General features: G+C 42.9%; 1 protein-coding gene across 1 annotated transcript; it reads right to left on the bottom strand.

The window, feature by feature from the left end:
• Positions 1–845: 845 nt before the first annotated feature.
• LOC107771062 (putative pectinesterase/pectinesterase inhibitor 51) lies at positions 846–15,053 on the bottom strand. Its single transcript, XM_016590387.2, has 2 exons — positions 14,011–15,053; positions 846–1,592 (listed from the first exon to the last, which is right to left on the bottom strand). Exons 1-2 carry the CDS (start codon positions 14,945–14,947, stop codon positions 904–906), a joined length of 1,626 nt encoding a protein of 541 aa, XP_016445873.1. The 5' UTR covers positions 14,948–15,053; the 3' UTR covers positions 846–903.
• Between the last annotated feature and the right edge of the window lie 746 nt (positions 15,054–15,799).

Below are 15,799 nucleotides of genomic sequence, written 5' to 3'. Positions count from 1 at the left end.
TAATTTGACTTTGTTCTTGATCTTGAATACTTGAAATTTGTGTTGAAGTGCTTGAATGCTTGAACACTTGCAGTTTGCAGAGAATTGTGACCTTTGATCCACGAGCTCTTTCTTGCTTCTTGTTATAACTTCTGGTGTCTTTTCTGGGTTATGAAGACCCCTATTTATAGTTGTGAAAGGGAGAAGTTGTGATAAGAATAAATTCTTTCCGACCAATCAAATTGAAGTGTGACATGACCGCATTTGATTGGCCAGAACATGTCGCTTGCACACGTGGGCGGTTTCATTGGCCATTTAATGTGACTTGGTATGCCTTGTCATTTTGACATGTGGCATAATCCTATTGGCTTTTTCGTTTGACTTGTCGGCCATGCCATTTGACATGTGGCACCAAACTGGGCCTCTAAGAAGATGATATTTTGGGCCTAATGGGGTGGGCTCATCATTTGTAGCACAATTAAATGGGCTAGCCCAATAATATTGGACCTTTATTTAAATCAATTTAATTAGATTTGAATAATTAAGTCAATATACATTAGCCCATAATATTTTTTTGGGCCAAAATATATTTAATTAGAGATTAAATCCAAATTTCTTATGGATTTAACTTTAATAAAATTTTAATTGCCTACACTTATATTGCATAATAATCGCCCATTTTTTGCACCTAATTTGTCCACTTTTCATTCAGGGTGATTCGAATCAGGCGAAGATCTTCCAACTTAATATTTTCATAATTCAATACGTTTGATAAATTTATACATCGGCAAACAGTGATTTTTTGGAAGTTCGTACCATAAATTCACTTTGAGCTCATACTAAAAATAATTTCGGTATTCAATAAGTTTGATAAATCTCTAGTATACATGTCCAATCTTTAGAGAAGAGTAGTTGATATCTTTGTTAACAAGAAGATGGAGGAATCCACTTATCACCTTGAATAAAATTCTCAATTGAGTAAGAATTAACACGTTCAGCTGGAATTTGATTACTCCATGTCACTCGCCCTGTTATATTAGCCCCAGCACCACTATTATTAAACTCACCATAGTAAAGTGTAGCCAAAGCAAACTCGCCATTCCAAGGCATCCATCCTTCAGAATTAATCAAAACATCCAAATTACTATTTATAAATACCGTTCTCGAGTACTCTTTCCATGGCCTTCCAAGAAAAGTTTTATGCACTTTAGGATTACTATGGTACAATGTCATGTACTCTTCAGTTCCATTAATTGAACAATTTTGGAACACATATCCAGTTGATTGTCCGGGGTCTAATCTACCGTGTGCTGTTACTGCATTTTTCTCACCCTTCTCAGGATTGAGTAATCGGGGCGCGACTAGAATGTCACAGTCCTGGAAAATTGCAGCTGCGTTACCAAAAATGAAGTCTACGCTACCTTGAACGCGACAGGATTTGTAGTATTGGCGTAAAGATTGGGTGTAGAGAGTGTCTTGATTGCCGAGGAACTCGCAGTATTGGATTATGGAAAGATCGCTATCGGATCGAAAGGCTACTGCTTGTCCAGCACCAATACCTGCTGTGTTTTGGATTGTTAGACCACTGGCCATGAATCCATCTCCACTTACTCCTGTTTTAGAAAATGCTCGTCAGAAGAACTCAACCAACAACAAAAACATACCAGTATAATTCGACAAGTGAGATCTGACAAGGATAATATATACTCAGAGGAGTCATTTGTGTAATACTTCATGACTTTGAGAAGAAAAAAATAGCAATCATGTCACTATATAAAATATACAATGATTTTAAAACTAAGTGGTGCTTTTAGTTCGGAACTCAAAATGACACTGTATAGCCGCTCTCAAAATAGTAGTCGAAAAAATGTATATATTTTTTTGTATATTTTTTTTGTGTGTGTATGTCTCTGTGTGTATATACACACACACATTATGTATGTTATATACAAAAATTATACAAATTTTATACACTATTTAGGCTACCAAATATAAATAGTTTCTGGCGCGGGCTAAAAGTGATAATACCCCAATATTTAGTTTGGAGCAAGTTTAGTACCTTCACTAAATAAATGACTAGAGGTACTGTATCTAATAAAATGTTGCGGAGGTACTGTATCTAATAAAATTAGAAGGTGATCATACTATTTTCTTTTTGAGTACATACTCTATGCAGTGAAATTATAAAAAAGATTACACCAATAACTCACTTAAAAGATAAGTAAATTCTTACAAACATTAATTGGCAATTCTTAAAAAAGGAAAGCAATCTTCTATGAAAGGTCAACTTACATTGTAGTATAAATATTTGTTTAATGGTACAACTTAAATCGTTTCTTGATATTATAGCATCTTCCTGTTTGACCAAAAGATGTCAACCCTTTTGATTAAACCCTTTTGATTAAATCAACTAACGATAATGATGAGGTCAATCTTAGTTAAGCACAATAAAATATAGATCAAATGGTGCGAAGAGTAAACAAGATGAACGATATAACAAATATATTCAAACCAAATAAATGCTCATAAATGTGAAAACTTAAATATATAATAGAATCTTAATAAATGCAATCGGAGTAGGAGGGACAAGTATGAGATGATTGGGGAATCTTAGGATCTTTCTCAGATGAACAAGACTGCTTTTGCGTTCACTCTCGGATGATTCTTTTACAAAGTATTCTTTTGTCTTTTTTCTTCCCTCCCTCTCTTCTTTACTTACCCTTCCTATTTATAAGTGACAATCTCCCAAAAACCCCTAAAAAGTACAACATAGAGAATATTCGAAAAGCATATTCTTACTGTCTCCCACTAAATTTACATTGTCGTGGACGTTATGCACCAACTGACCGCCCTCAGCCATTACTTTTCACCACAACGACCATCAGACGGTGCATCATGATAACCTCGTTCCTCATCCTACTCGGTAATGGTCGTGGTGGCCAAATTTGGACCCATACAGTTAGTCCCTCCGCTTGTTGAGGTCGCGGCCCTGTGCGTCCTTGATAAGCGGACGTCGCCCATACCTGCGGAGAAATTTGGCGGTTAGATCATAACGATTTGATCAATAACGAAAGAACGACGCAATTTACGGTATTCCGGATAGTGTAGCATATCGGGAAATGACATCACTCTCACGTGCGTCATCATTGTGCGTCTTCCCGAGGTAGAGACCGATTGGCTTGTCGCTTCGATTTTGGTGCCACTGGCAGCCTTTCGCTTCGATTCTGGCGCCATCCAAATCTTATAAATAGATGAAGGTTTGGTTCTTTCAAGAACTTTCGATCATTTCCTTTCTAGTGTATATGTTATCCTCTTTGGCCATCTCTTCTCGTATCTTCAACTCTATTTTCGTGATTGTTCTCTTCACCTTCTTCCATTTATCGTTCTTTGTTTTATCAATATACCCTCTGCCATCGAGATGCCTAGAACACATCGATCCCACGAAGAGATTTCTGACGCCACCCCACTTTCCATAGCACCTCCCCCCGGCGGTGAGGATGTGGCGGTAGAGGAAGGGGACAAACTTCCCACCGTGGAGGAGATACTACCGAGAAACCCCATGTCTCGGAATGATTTCCTTAAAGAGCCTGTTCCTTCTCCTGCTCAGGTGATTTCTGAGACTTACCAGGCTCACATAGATGATCTTCGATCTACACATAACATTCCCTCCCATATTGAGATGGTTTCGGCCGGGAGGGACTTTGTAGATGTCCACGAACCGGATTATTGTGCCTCATACATGTACCCCTTTGTGATTGGCCACTCCCTCCCTCTTCTTCCGTTAACGGAGAAATTCTGTTGATTTTATGAGGTCTGCCCGGCACAACTTTCTCCGACATAGAAGATATTTTTGGTATTGACGAAGTACGCGGAGTTGGCAGGGTATGAAGTTGGCCTTCATCACCTTCTACATTTGTTTTCCCCGAGTTTTCACAAGGGAACTATGGTATCTGAGGCACCGTGGGACTAGGGGGCTGGTGGTCGGAACAAACGACCGGCAAGCCGCAGATTTTGGCATAAATACTTATTTGTTAGAACCGAGCATCTGGTGTTGGACCCCACTGGATTCCAGGAACGGTGGAATCATAACCGTAGGTGTTGGTACTTGTAGTTTACTTTTGTTCTTTCCAACTTTGTACATGTTTGTAACTTTCCCATGCAGTTGTGAGGCGTACACCTCGTCCCATCGCTGGTATCAAGGACTAGGTAGCCCCTTTATTACCTCACACTGTGGAAACTCGAGACTGGCCCGCTTTCATGAAACGCTTTGGGCCGAAAGTTCCGTCTGGGAAATGTTTCTCTATTTTAACCTTTGGCTGTTTGTCGCCGTTTAGTGATACGACTCCTTGTGATGACAGGTCGTAGGGCTTCCAAAAAGAAGGCCCCAGTCCATGCATTTCGCCAGGCCGTCACATCAGCAGGGATGCAATTTATCTTGGCCGAGTCCGTCCGAGGGGGCCGTGCTTAGCCCGCACAGGCTAGAGACTCCTCCCGTGACATGGTTGTTCGGGACGAGATCTCCTCCCGACCAGTCTATCACCTTGTGGACGAGCCCTTCAATGGGGATGAATCTCCATCGAGAAAAAGAAGGAGGTAGAACTTGGGAAGAAAGTTGCCACTGATGCAAGAAAGAGTAGAACTGGCGCGTCGGAGACAGCACTGGTACCTGTTTTTATGGCGGATGCCATTTTGGCAGGAAGGTCTCCCCGGACCGAAAGAATATATCAAGGAGGATATGCGCGCTCTGCCGAAGATGGAGCATCGTCTGCCGTTGGAGGAGGCGTACATGGCGAGGGCGAAGGTTCGGGTTCGGACGTCAACCCAGAAGATTTACGAGAGTTCTTGGGCCGTCATACTCGCGTAGAAGTAAAGACGGAGGGTTCTGATCGACATATTGTCGTTCCTGTAGACTACGACTTGTTGTCGACCAGTGAGTAGGAGACGTCGGTGTTTGCCCCTTGTGCGCTGCTTTTGAGAGTGCGACACTTAAGGCGATGAGCGACGCAGAGTTGTCACGGAGCATTTCCGGCATGGCTCTACGGGTAAATGCTTTGTTATTTTCTTTTGTTTTCGGTTCTGTTTTGTATTCTTAGCCCATTCTTTGTTTTGACTTTGCTTTTCATACTAGACCCTCATCATGGAGATCGAGCGTGAATGCAGAGATAGGCGGAGGACGACCATTTATGGGAAGGTGAACACCAAATATCAGGAATACCTCTCCAAGCATAGTGCGTTGGCTGATCTCTTTACTCAGTACAACGACTTTCAGTTGTTCCGTGACGGGCTTAAACAAAAGGAGAATCAATTGGCGCAGAAGGTCGAAGAGCTGAGGGAGCGAGATGAGGACCTCATAAAGGCCATTGCCTATTGCAGTGAACTTGAGGCGGCTCTCAGGGCCAAGGGAGATGAGCTTGAGCTGAATAAGGGAGTTATGGCCGAGAATGCCGACCTCTAGGTGAAGGTGGCCAACTTAGTCGTCAAGCTTGACGAGAAGGTGGCGGAGGTCGTTGACCTTAAAGGCAAACTGAGTGTGAATGCTGGTGGATTGGCTCGTGCTGAAAGGGATAGGGCAACTACCGTCTCTGAGGTAGCGGCTCTAGAGGATACCCTTCATGTTTGCAGATCACAACAAGACAAGGAAGTGGAGGCATTTGCGCTTAAGGTGGCGAGATTTGAGGGGCGTATCCGAGATCTGGAGGCAGAATTGTCCGCATTAAATGAACAAGTTGCTGCTTTGAAGGCGGAGGGCGTACGACGACATTCGCAACCTTCTACGTCTCATGCTTCGGCCGACCCTATCGTGCATCGAGATTTATACGAGCTATGGGTTCATGCCGAAGCCCAGCTTGAAGTGTATAAGTCTCTTCACGCTGATGGAAAAATATCTGAGGTCGAACTCTGAGAGGTGCTTATTAAAGCACGTGCCACTCGAGAGGTGTGTGGTTACGACCCCGGCACACCTGGCGGAGATGATGTCGATTTCGACGACGCGGACAAGCTCGCCTCCGATTCTTGGTACAATGAAGAGTATGCCACGGGGGGTGGTGTGGCATAGGTCTTTGTTGTATTTATTTTGCTTTGCCATTTTCGTGGGGGCGTTCTTGAGCCCTTTGTAAAAAAAAACTTTTGTAATATAACAGTCGTAATGGAGCAATTACTTTTTATTGTGTACCTCTGAATTGTTTTCTTGTTGTGTTTGTTTATTTGGCGATGCCCTTTGTCATAGTCGTGCTTATTTCGAGTTGTCGAAATGTTACCTATTGCGTTTTGAGCGATATTGCTCTTATGCCAAACTTTTTCTTTAGTAATAGCCTTAGTCGTGGGGGTGTTATTTCGACTTAACGTCGAAATGTTAACCCGTTGTAGTTCGAGTGGTGTCAAACTCATTTCTGTGGTGATGGCCTTAGTCGTGGGGTGTTATTTCGACTTAATGTCGAAATATTAACCCATCATAGTTCGAGTGGTGTCGAACTCATTTCTATGGCGATGGCCTTAGCCATGGGGTGTTATTTCGACTTAACGTCAAAATATTAACCCGTCGTAGTTCGAGTGGTGTCGAACTCATTTCTATGGCGGTGACCTTAGCCGTGGGGTGTTACTTCAACAACATCGAAATGTTAACCCGTCGTGGTTCGAGTGGTGTCGAACTCATTTCTATGGCGATGGCCTTAGCCGTGGGGTGTTATTTCGACAATGCCGAAATGTTAACCCGTCATGGTTCGAGTGGTGTCAAACTCATTTATATGATGATGGCCTTAGCCGTGGGGTGTTATTTCGACTTAATGTCGAAATGTTAACCCATCGTGGTTCGAATGGTATCAAACTCTTCTATGGCGATGGCCTTAGCCGTGGGGTGTTATTTCGACTTAACGTCGAAATGTTAACCCGTCGTATTTGCCGAAGGACGGTGGAGGGTAACATGTCTTATTTTATTTGTTGGAGTGTCGCGTATGCCTGTTTCATTCGTACATTAGAGATACTTGTCGATTTCGTACATTCATTGGAGTAATTTCATTCATGCGTTGGAGATACATGTCGATTTCGTACATTTAATCGGAGTAATTTCATTCATGCGTTGGAGATACATGGCGATTTTTTTACATCTAATCGGAGTAATATCCTTATATCTAGTCCTTTCATTGCTCGTCCTAGAGATGTTATCGGCAGGCTGGGCGATGAATTATACCTTAAACATTGGGACGTCCCCCTCGTCACCTCGTTAAAAACCTCCCCGAGAAAACCCGATTGGGACAAAACCCGGGTGAGGAAAAAAGAGTACGACTTGGGTGGCGTCATTTCTCAGAAGTGGAAATATTTGAAATGGGCAACATTCTAGTTGTTTTGTAGTATTTTTCCTTCCATTGTTTCAAATTGGAATGCTCTTTTGCTTGCTGCTGCAGTGATTTTATATGGCCCGTCCCAGTTTATTCCCAATTTTCCTTCATTTGGGTATTTTGCTGCATGTGTTTTGGCCTTGAGGACATAGTCCCCGACTCTGAGTGGTCGTACTTTGGCCTTCTTGTTGTAGCATCTTTCTGCTTGTTGTTTTTGGGCTATCATTTTTATGTGAGCCATGTCCCTTCGTTCTTCTACCTTGTCCAGGTCTTGTATTCTATTTTCGTCGTTGCTTGGTCCACTCTCATTGGAGTTCCTCAGGCTGGGTTCTCCGACCTCAATAGGTATAACTGCGTCGGTACCGTAGACTAGTGAATACGGTGTTTCACCTGTGCTGGTTTTTGGCATTGTGTGGTAGGCCCATAACACCTCTGGTAGCAGTTCCGGCCATAGCCCTTTGGCGTCCTCGAGCTTTTTCTTTAATATATTCAATATTGTTTTGTTGGAGGATTCTGCTTGACCATTGCCGGCGGGGTGATATGGTGTGGAGAGTATCTGCTTGATGTGCCATTTTTTGAGGAACCCAGTCGTCTTTTTCCCGATGAACTGAGGTCCATTGTCGCAACTGATTTCTTTGGGGATGTCGAAGCGGCATATGATGTTTTTCAAGACAAACGCGATGACTTCCTGTTCGCGTATTTGAGCAAACACACCTATTTCCATCCATTTGGAAAAGTAATCAATTAAAACCAAAAGGAAGTGTATCTTACCTCGCCCTGCTGGGAGGGGTCCGACGATATCCATCCCCCATTTTATAAACGGCCATGGAGAAGTGACGGAGTGCAGGAGTTCACCCCCCGGTGTATCATAGGGACGTATTTCTGACATTGCTCATATTTCCTGACGTAATCTGCGACCTCTTTTTCATAGTGGGCCAGTAGTATCCTGCATGAATAAGACATCTGACGAGGGCCCGATTGCCTGTATGGGCACCGCAGTGGCCCTCGTGTACTTCTTCGAGCACACACCTTGTTTGATTTGGTCCAAGGCATTTGGCCAAAGGACCACCGAACATCCTTTTGTAAAGGTCGTGGTTTATGAGGTTGTACGTAGCCGCTTATATTCGAAGCTTTTTGGCTTCTTTTTTATCTTGTGGGAGTGTTCCCTTCTGCAAATATGATACGATGCGGTTGCGCCAGTCCCAAATTAAATTTAAAGAATGTACCTCCACTTGGTCTATTGATGAGTGGAGGAGGGTGACCACGTTCTCCTTAGTGATATTTTTAGTTGTTGCTGCCAGCTTGGCGAGACCGTCTGCTTCGATGTTTTGCGCCTGTGGTATTTGGTCGAGTCGGCATTCATCGAATTCTGGTAGAAGCTTCTGGATTTTGGTACAGTATTTCTATAGCCTTTGCTCCTTGATTTGGAAAGTCCCAGTAACTTGGTTTTACGATAAGTTACGAGTCGCAGCGAAGGATGACTCGTCGTGTACCATATTTGAGGGCCAATTTCACTCCTGCAATTACGGCTTCATACTCGGCCTCATTGTTAGTCATTTCAGGGCACCGTATGGATTGGCAAATCACTTCACCCGTTGGGACTTCGAGTACAAGTCCCAATCCAGATCCCGACGCGTTGGATGCGTCGTCGGTGTAGAGGACCTAAAGGTCGGGTCGTCTAGGAGAGGCGCTAAGCGCTTCTTGCTCGACCTCAGACAGTATTTCCGCACTGAAGTCAGTGACGAAGTCGGCGAGTACTTGTGATTTTATCACAGTTTGCGGTTGATATGTTATATCGTGCTCGCTCAATTCTATGGCCTATTTGGCCAATCTACCCAACAGCTCGGGTTTGTACAGGATGCTCCTGAGAGGAAAAGTCGTCACCACCTTTATGGGGTGACATTGAAAATATGGTCTGAGCTTACGTGAAGCTACGACCAACGCTAGAGCCAATTTTTCAAGGTGGAGATACCTCTTTTCGGCGTCAACTAAAGTTTTGTTGATATAGTAAATCAGAGACTGCGTACCTTTGTTTTCACGGACCAAAACTGCGCTCACCGCGAGTTAGGAGACGGCTAGGTAGACAAGGAGGCATTCGCCTGGATCTCCCTTGGCGAGAAACGGTGGTGAGGACAAGTAGGTTTTTAGTTTTCCCAGGGCGTCGACACACTCCGAATTCCACTGGAGCCCGTTATCTTTTTTTAGCATACTGAAAATTTTATGACACCTGTCTGACGGCCGTGAGATGAACCTCGACAGGGAGGCTATCCGACCTGTCAGTTTTTGTACCTGTTTTTTGTTGGTTAACATTTCCGATATTTCCTTCGATGGCCTTAATCTGATCTGGGTTGACCTCGATGCCTCTTTGCGAAACTAGGAAACCGAGGAATTTGCCCGAGATTACGCCGAAGGCGCATTTTTCGGGGTTTAGTTTCATGTCGTACTGCCTTAATATGTCGAAGGCTTCCTTCAGATGATCAATATGATCTTCTTTCCTTTTCGACTTAACCAGCATGTCATCGATGTAGACTTCCATTGTTTTGCTGAGTTGGTCTTTAAACATCTTGGTGACCATTCTCTAGTACGTCGCCCCTACATTCTTTAGTCCGAGCGGCATGACATTATAGCAGTATGTTCCTTGGTGAGTGATGAAAGTGGTTTTCTCCTGGTCTTCTTCCTCCATGAGGATCTGGTTGTAACCCGAGTAGGCATCTAAGAAGCTTAACAACTCGTGTCCTTCTGTTGCGTCGATGAGCTGGTCGATGTGTGGCAATGGAAATGAGTCTTTTGGGCATGCCTTGTTTAGGTCTGTGAAATCTACACACATCTGCCACTTTCCGTTTTTCTTCTTTACCATGACCACATTGGCGACCCACTAGGGACATTTTGACGGTCGGACGGAACAATTTGTGAGCAACTTATCGAGTTCTTCGCTGACGGCTTCATTGATAGTGGCGTTGAACTTCCTTCTTATTTGCCGCACTGGTGGGTAGAGGGGTTCAACATTCAGTTTGTGCGTGGCGACGTCTTTCGGGATACCTGGCATATCTGCATGGGAGAAGGCAAACAAATCGGTATTGTCAGTTAAGAATTTATGAAACTTACCTGGTTCCGAGAGGTTGTGTCCGATATAAGCCTTTTTTGTGTTGTCATTGTCGTCTAGTAGGATTGGATCGAGATCCTCTATTGTCGATTTGGATGCTTCCACGATGTCGGGGTCCTTGATAATGTCTGTCCGTACATAAGTTTGGTTCCCGACATTGTTGATTGCTATGCTTCCGCACTTGCCTCATTTAGTTGTTGGGTGTGGGCGCAATCCTGGGCGATGCGATAGCATTCCTGTGCGGTGCGTTGTTCGCCCCGGATGCTGAATACCCCCCATGGAGTAGGAAACTTGATTACTTGATAGAGACTGGACGGGACTGCTCGCATGGTGTGTATCCACGGGCGCCCTATGATAGCATTATAGGTTGTATCTTGGTCCATGACGTGAAACGTTGTTTCCAAGGTGACTCCTCCGACTAGGACGAGTAGCAATATTTCTCCAAAAGTCCGCTCGATTACATTATTAAAACCAGTTAGTGTTATGCAATGCGGTATTATTTTATCTTCGAGTCTCATCTGTACGAGGACTCGAGGATGGATAATGCACACGCCGCTCCCGTCATCTACCATTATTCTTTTTACATCAGTATCTGCAATACATAAAGTGATAACAAGAGCATCGTAGTGAGGGAAAGACAAACTATCGGTATCTGACTTATCGAAGACGATACTATCTTTGAGATCATCATACCGTTCATGAGTGATCGACCGTTTGAGTTTATGTGTGGTGGTGAACTTTACATGATTGGTTGATGTGTCATCGCCCCCACCGATGACCATCTGTATAGTGCGAGTGGGAGAAGGTGGTTTTGGAAGTCCCTGGGGTTGTTCGCGTCCGCGAGCAAAGTTAGCCCGTCCTCAATCGCTCAGCAATTCTTTCAGGTGCCCCTAATTTAGCATTCTCACTACCTCCTTTCGTAGTCCTATGCAATCTTCGGCTTTGTGACCCCTTTCCTGGTGGAATTCGCAGAGAGCGTTCAATTTCCGAGTGCTTGGGTCGGATTTCATCTTTTGCGGCCATTGTACCTTTGTACCAAGTGTTCTCTAGTGTGTACACTATTTCTGAAGAAGAGACACAAAAACTGTGAGCATATAGGAGCGGAGGCATACCTTTCTCATGTCGATGTGGCGCTGCATGTCGAGAATGAGCATCTGTGTGCCGCAGAGGAGGCAGGATAGATGTCCTGACATAAGGATGATGCCTTTCTCGGCCAAGATGGGGCCCAGACTGATCTCTTCCACCGTCATTGCGACGATCTTTCCCTGCTTCAGTTTGAACTGACGTCAACCGTTGGATCAGATCGTTGAGGTTGTCCTCGTCGGCTCTTACCTCGGCGCAATAGGCGTTATGGATTTCTTCCTAAGTGGTTGGAAGGTATTTCATGAGCCTGCTTAACAATTTTCTGGTCGCTCTCGAACCGTTCCTGTTTAGTCCGTTCTAGAAGGCTGCTACCGCCATTCCTTCTGACACGTTTGGCAAGCTCATTCTCACCCTCTTGAACCGAGCTAAGAAGTTCATGAGTCCCTCGATGTGCATCTGCCTAACAGATATGTCGTTACTGGCTTCTGCCTTTTTGGCTCCTGCATGGGCGGTGACGAACTTGTCTGCCATTTCTTCGAACATTGCTAGAGAACGTGCCGGTAGTTGGGAGTACCAGTTCAGGGCTTCCCCTATTAGGGTTTCGCCGAACTTTTTTAGTAGCGCCAATTGTACCTGTTCTTTCGAAAGATCGTTACCTTTTACGGTTGCGACGTAGTGGATGATATGATCTTCTAGATCGGTAGTACCGTCATATATCTTCAGGTATGGTGGCATTTTGAAGGTCTTTGGAATGGCATAGGGGGCCACTTCTTCATTGTATGGTTGCTCGATGAATTGACCAACGTCTCGTTCTGGCAACAACTTTGGGGCGCCTGGTATTTTGTCAACCCTCTCTTATTGTTCCTTCATCTGGTCACGGAGTGCCTTATTCTCATTTTCCATTTCCTCCATTTTCTTTAAAACGGCTGCGAGCGTGTCATTACCTGCGTCAACAACAATATGAGTGTTACCTGTTCGGGGGACATCTCGCTCACCAGCGATCGTCGTGACATCTACACGCGCAATATCTCTGTCATCCCTTTGGGCGGGTTTATCAAGTATGTTGTTCGGAGTACTTGTTAGCCATTCTTCCAGTAGTCTTCTCACTGCCGGTTGTGCCTCTCCTCTCGCGCGAAGCAGTTACGCTTTCGTGTGGGGGAGGTGAATCGTCTCCCCTGGGTGTGGTGTTTAGTGTCCCGTTTTCGCTATCTTCCTTGTTGTCTTCGTTGATGGTGTTCAGGATGTTGGTTGTGGCACCTACTATTGCTTTTAGCCTTGCATCTCTTTTCTCTGCCATTGTTAGTTTGTGCAAAGCTAGAATGAGGTGACTATCCCTTTCTATGATCTAGATGAAAATGAAATCTAAATTGAAGAAATCTCCACAGACGGCGCCAAATTGTTTGACCAAAAGATGTCAAACCTTTTTGATTAAATCAACTAACGATAATGATGAGGTCGATCTTAGTTAAGCACAATAAAATTTAGATCAAATGGTGGGAAGAGTAAACAAGATGGACGATATAACAAGTATATTCAAACCAAATAAATGCTCATAAATGTGAAGACTTAAATGTATAATAGAATCTTAATAGATGCAATCGGTGTAAGAGGGACAAGTATGAAATGATTGGGGAATCTTAGGATCTTTCTCAGATGAACAAGCCTGCTTTTGCATTCACTTTCAGATGATTATTTTACAAAGTATTCTTTTGTCTTTTTTCTTCTCTCCCTCTCTTCTTTACTTACCCTTCCTATTTATAAGGGACAATCTCCCAAAAAATCCTAAAAAGTACAACATAGAGAATATTCGAAAAGCATATTCTTACTGTCTCCCACTAAATTTGCATTGTCGTGGATGTTATGCACCGATTGACCGCCCTCAGCCGTTACCTTTCACCACGACGACCATCAGACGGTGTATCATGATAACCCCGTTCCTCATCCTACTCGGTAATGGTTATGGTTACCAAATTTGGACCCATACACTTCCTAAGTATGGTGTTTCTGATTTTTGAAAAATTAAGAGCAACCACATTTCTATAAAGAAAGTCTTTTGTGTTTTAAATTTCTTTTAGTAAACTATAAATTATGTAAAACAATGATTGATGACAGGAAGTGATATTTTAGCCAAAGCTTATCACTTAACAACATAGAACGACAATAACAAAGAGACAATAAAAACTACAACTCAATTTGGTTGCTTCTAATAATTCTGGCCGTCCTAAATTATAAGAAGAGTTTTGTTTTGTGCTTTCTTACCGTGTAAATATTTTACGCTATTAGATTAAGTTGATCTTCAATTAAAGCTAACTTTTCATCACATTACTTATATAGTTATATGTTAAATTGGAAAATAGAGTAATTATCTATTATAATTTATTAAATTGCGTTACTAATATAATCTTATTTACATTTTCATTGTACACGACTTAAATCTTTAAAAACTTATCATTTTAAACAACCAAAGAAAAAGAGATAAAATGCAATTGAAATTAATTGTAATTGACTTACCAACGGTGGCAGATTCATAAGTCGTCATTCCAGGCACGAGGCCAACACTCAACGAACCCGTAATGACGGTTTTACCCATGCCATCACCCAAAAATACCACATTCCTCTTCTCCAACGGGACCCGAACTATCTCATCATACAACCCGGCTTTGATCCATATCACAAACTTCCAGGGTCCCAAATTATCCGGTGTCGCATTCACCGCCTCCTGCACCATCTTATAGTCACAAACACCCTCTTTACAAACCGTCACATTCGGGTTCAAACCCGACGGAACAACACCTTTAAACTCAAACCCGGACCCGGACCCGGGTTCCCAGAACCCGTCTCGCTCGGTTTTGGGTGGGCCCCATAACCCGGTATCATTCCCGTGGATATCATAACTCACCGTCATCCATAACGCATTTGTAGTGAAATTAATTAACGTATTCATTACCTCTAACGTTTCGGCCACTTGAATTGTCTCATTTACTTTGAGTAAATTAGACGAACAGCCTATTTGGTACCCTAAGGCAGCGCTCATCCATGCACGAGCGTCCTTGATTTCGCCACGTGGCAACGCAGCAGCCGTTAGATTGTACCTGTAAGCCGAATAGTTGAATCCGAGAAGACAATTTTTCGCGGCGACTGTGAGGTTCACGTTGCCGGCGGAGGTGTCGAGGAGGTTTTTCACCATTGATTGAGCATTCGTCAGGTTTTGAGAAGAGACGGCCAATGCGGAGAGGATGATTTGAACGGGTGTTAGATTTGACGGGTCTGTTAATATTGAGGCTTCGCATGTTGGTGGGTCGCGTGAAGCTTTGCAAGCTCCTTGGATTTCAATAGGAATATTTGGAGATGGCGAAGGAGAAGGGGAAGGAGGCTGAGAAATGGAGGAAGAGACTAGAGAGACGAAGAGGAAGAAGGAGAGGAATGGTAGGGAGAAATGAGAAGCCATTGAGTTGAATTGAAGAGGACGATTTTTTGTGTGAAAATACTATAACATGGTGTGGATTGGGTATGCGTAGGTAATTCACAATCACATGGGGTTTAATATGTTTTCTTTTCTGCATGGTTTATATATATGGTAAGTCAATCTTTTTTCTTTTAATAAGATATGGTAAGTCAATAAGTGTGGACTATACACACAATTCGTTTAAAGAAATGAAGTCGAATTTAATAGACTTATATTTTTGAAGTCTTTTACTATATATACACACTGTGTCAACGACCTGAATTAATACACTTTATAATTAGGGGTGGATTTAGAGTTCACGTGAATTCAATCGATTTTACATAGACTTAATTTACATTAAAAAATTAGTTAAAACTTTGACTCTAAACATAATTATTATTGTATTTTTTTATTAATTTAATAACAATAACAATATATAAACTTTAGACTCCTTCTATTCATAATATGAAGTTTACAAGTGTGAACAACGCACGAGTGGAGTGAGACGAGGGAAAGGAGGAAGTTTCACGGGGTGGACGAGAATGGGGACGAAATAGAGGTTTTTGGAAGGTGGTGTTATCGATGTGGGGCATTTGCCTCTCAAGGTGTCGGTTGTAATAATTTGTCTTCTCACAAATGGAAATAGTTTTTCATTGTTATAAATATATTATATTATGAATGTTCATTTAATATTCTGTTGTAAATAAGTTTCCTGAAGAAATTTATCCATATGAGACTCCACCGTAAATATGTTTATCTATTTAGTACTCTATTGGAAATAAGTTTCCTGAAAAAGTTTATTACTTCGGTACCCGGTTATGGATAAATATTACCCCTGATAGAAAATTATCCATA

The sequence above is a fragment of the Nicotiana tabacum genome, chromosome 11 (genome assembly GCF_000715075.1).
Source record: "Nicotiana tabacum cultivar K326 chromosome 11, ASM71507v2, whole genome shotgun sequence".
Lineage (NCBI taxonomy): Eukaryota > Viridiplantae > Streptophyta > Magnoliopsida > Solanales > Solanaceae > Nicotiana > Nicotiana tabacum.
Note: the sequence above shows the minus strand (reverse complement) of the source record. Positions and strands in the feature narration are given on the sequence as shown.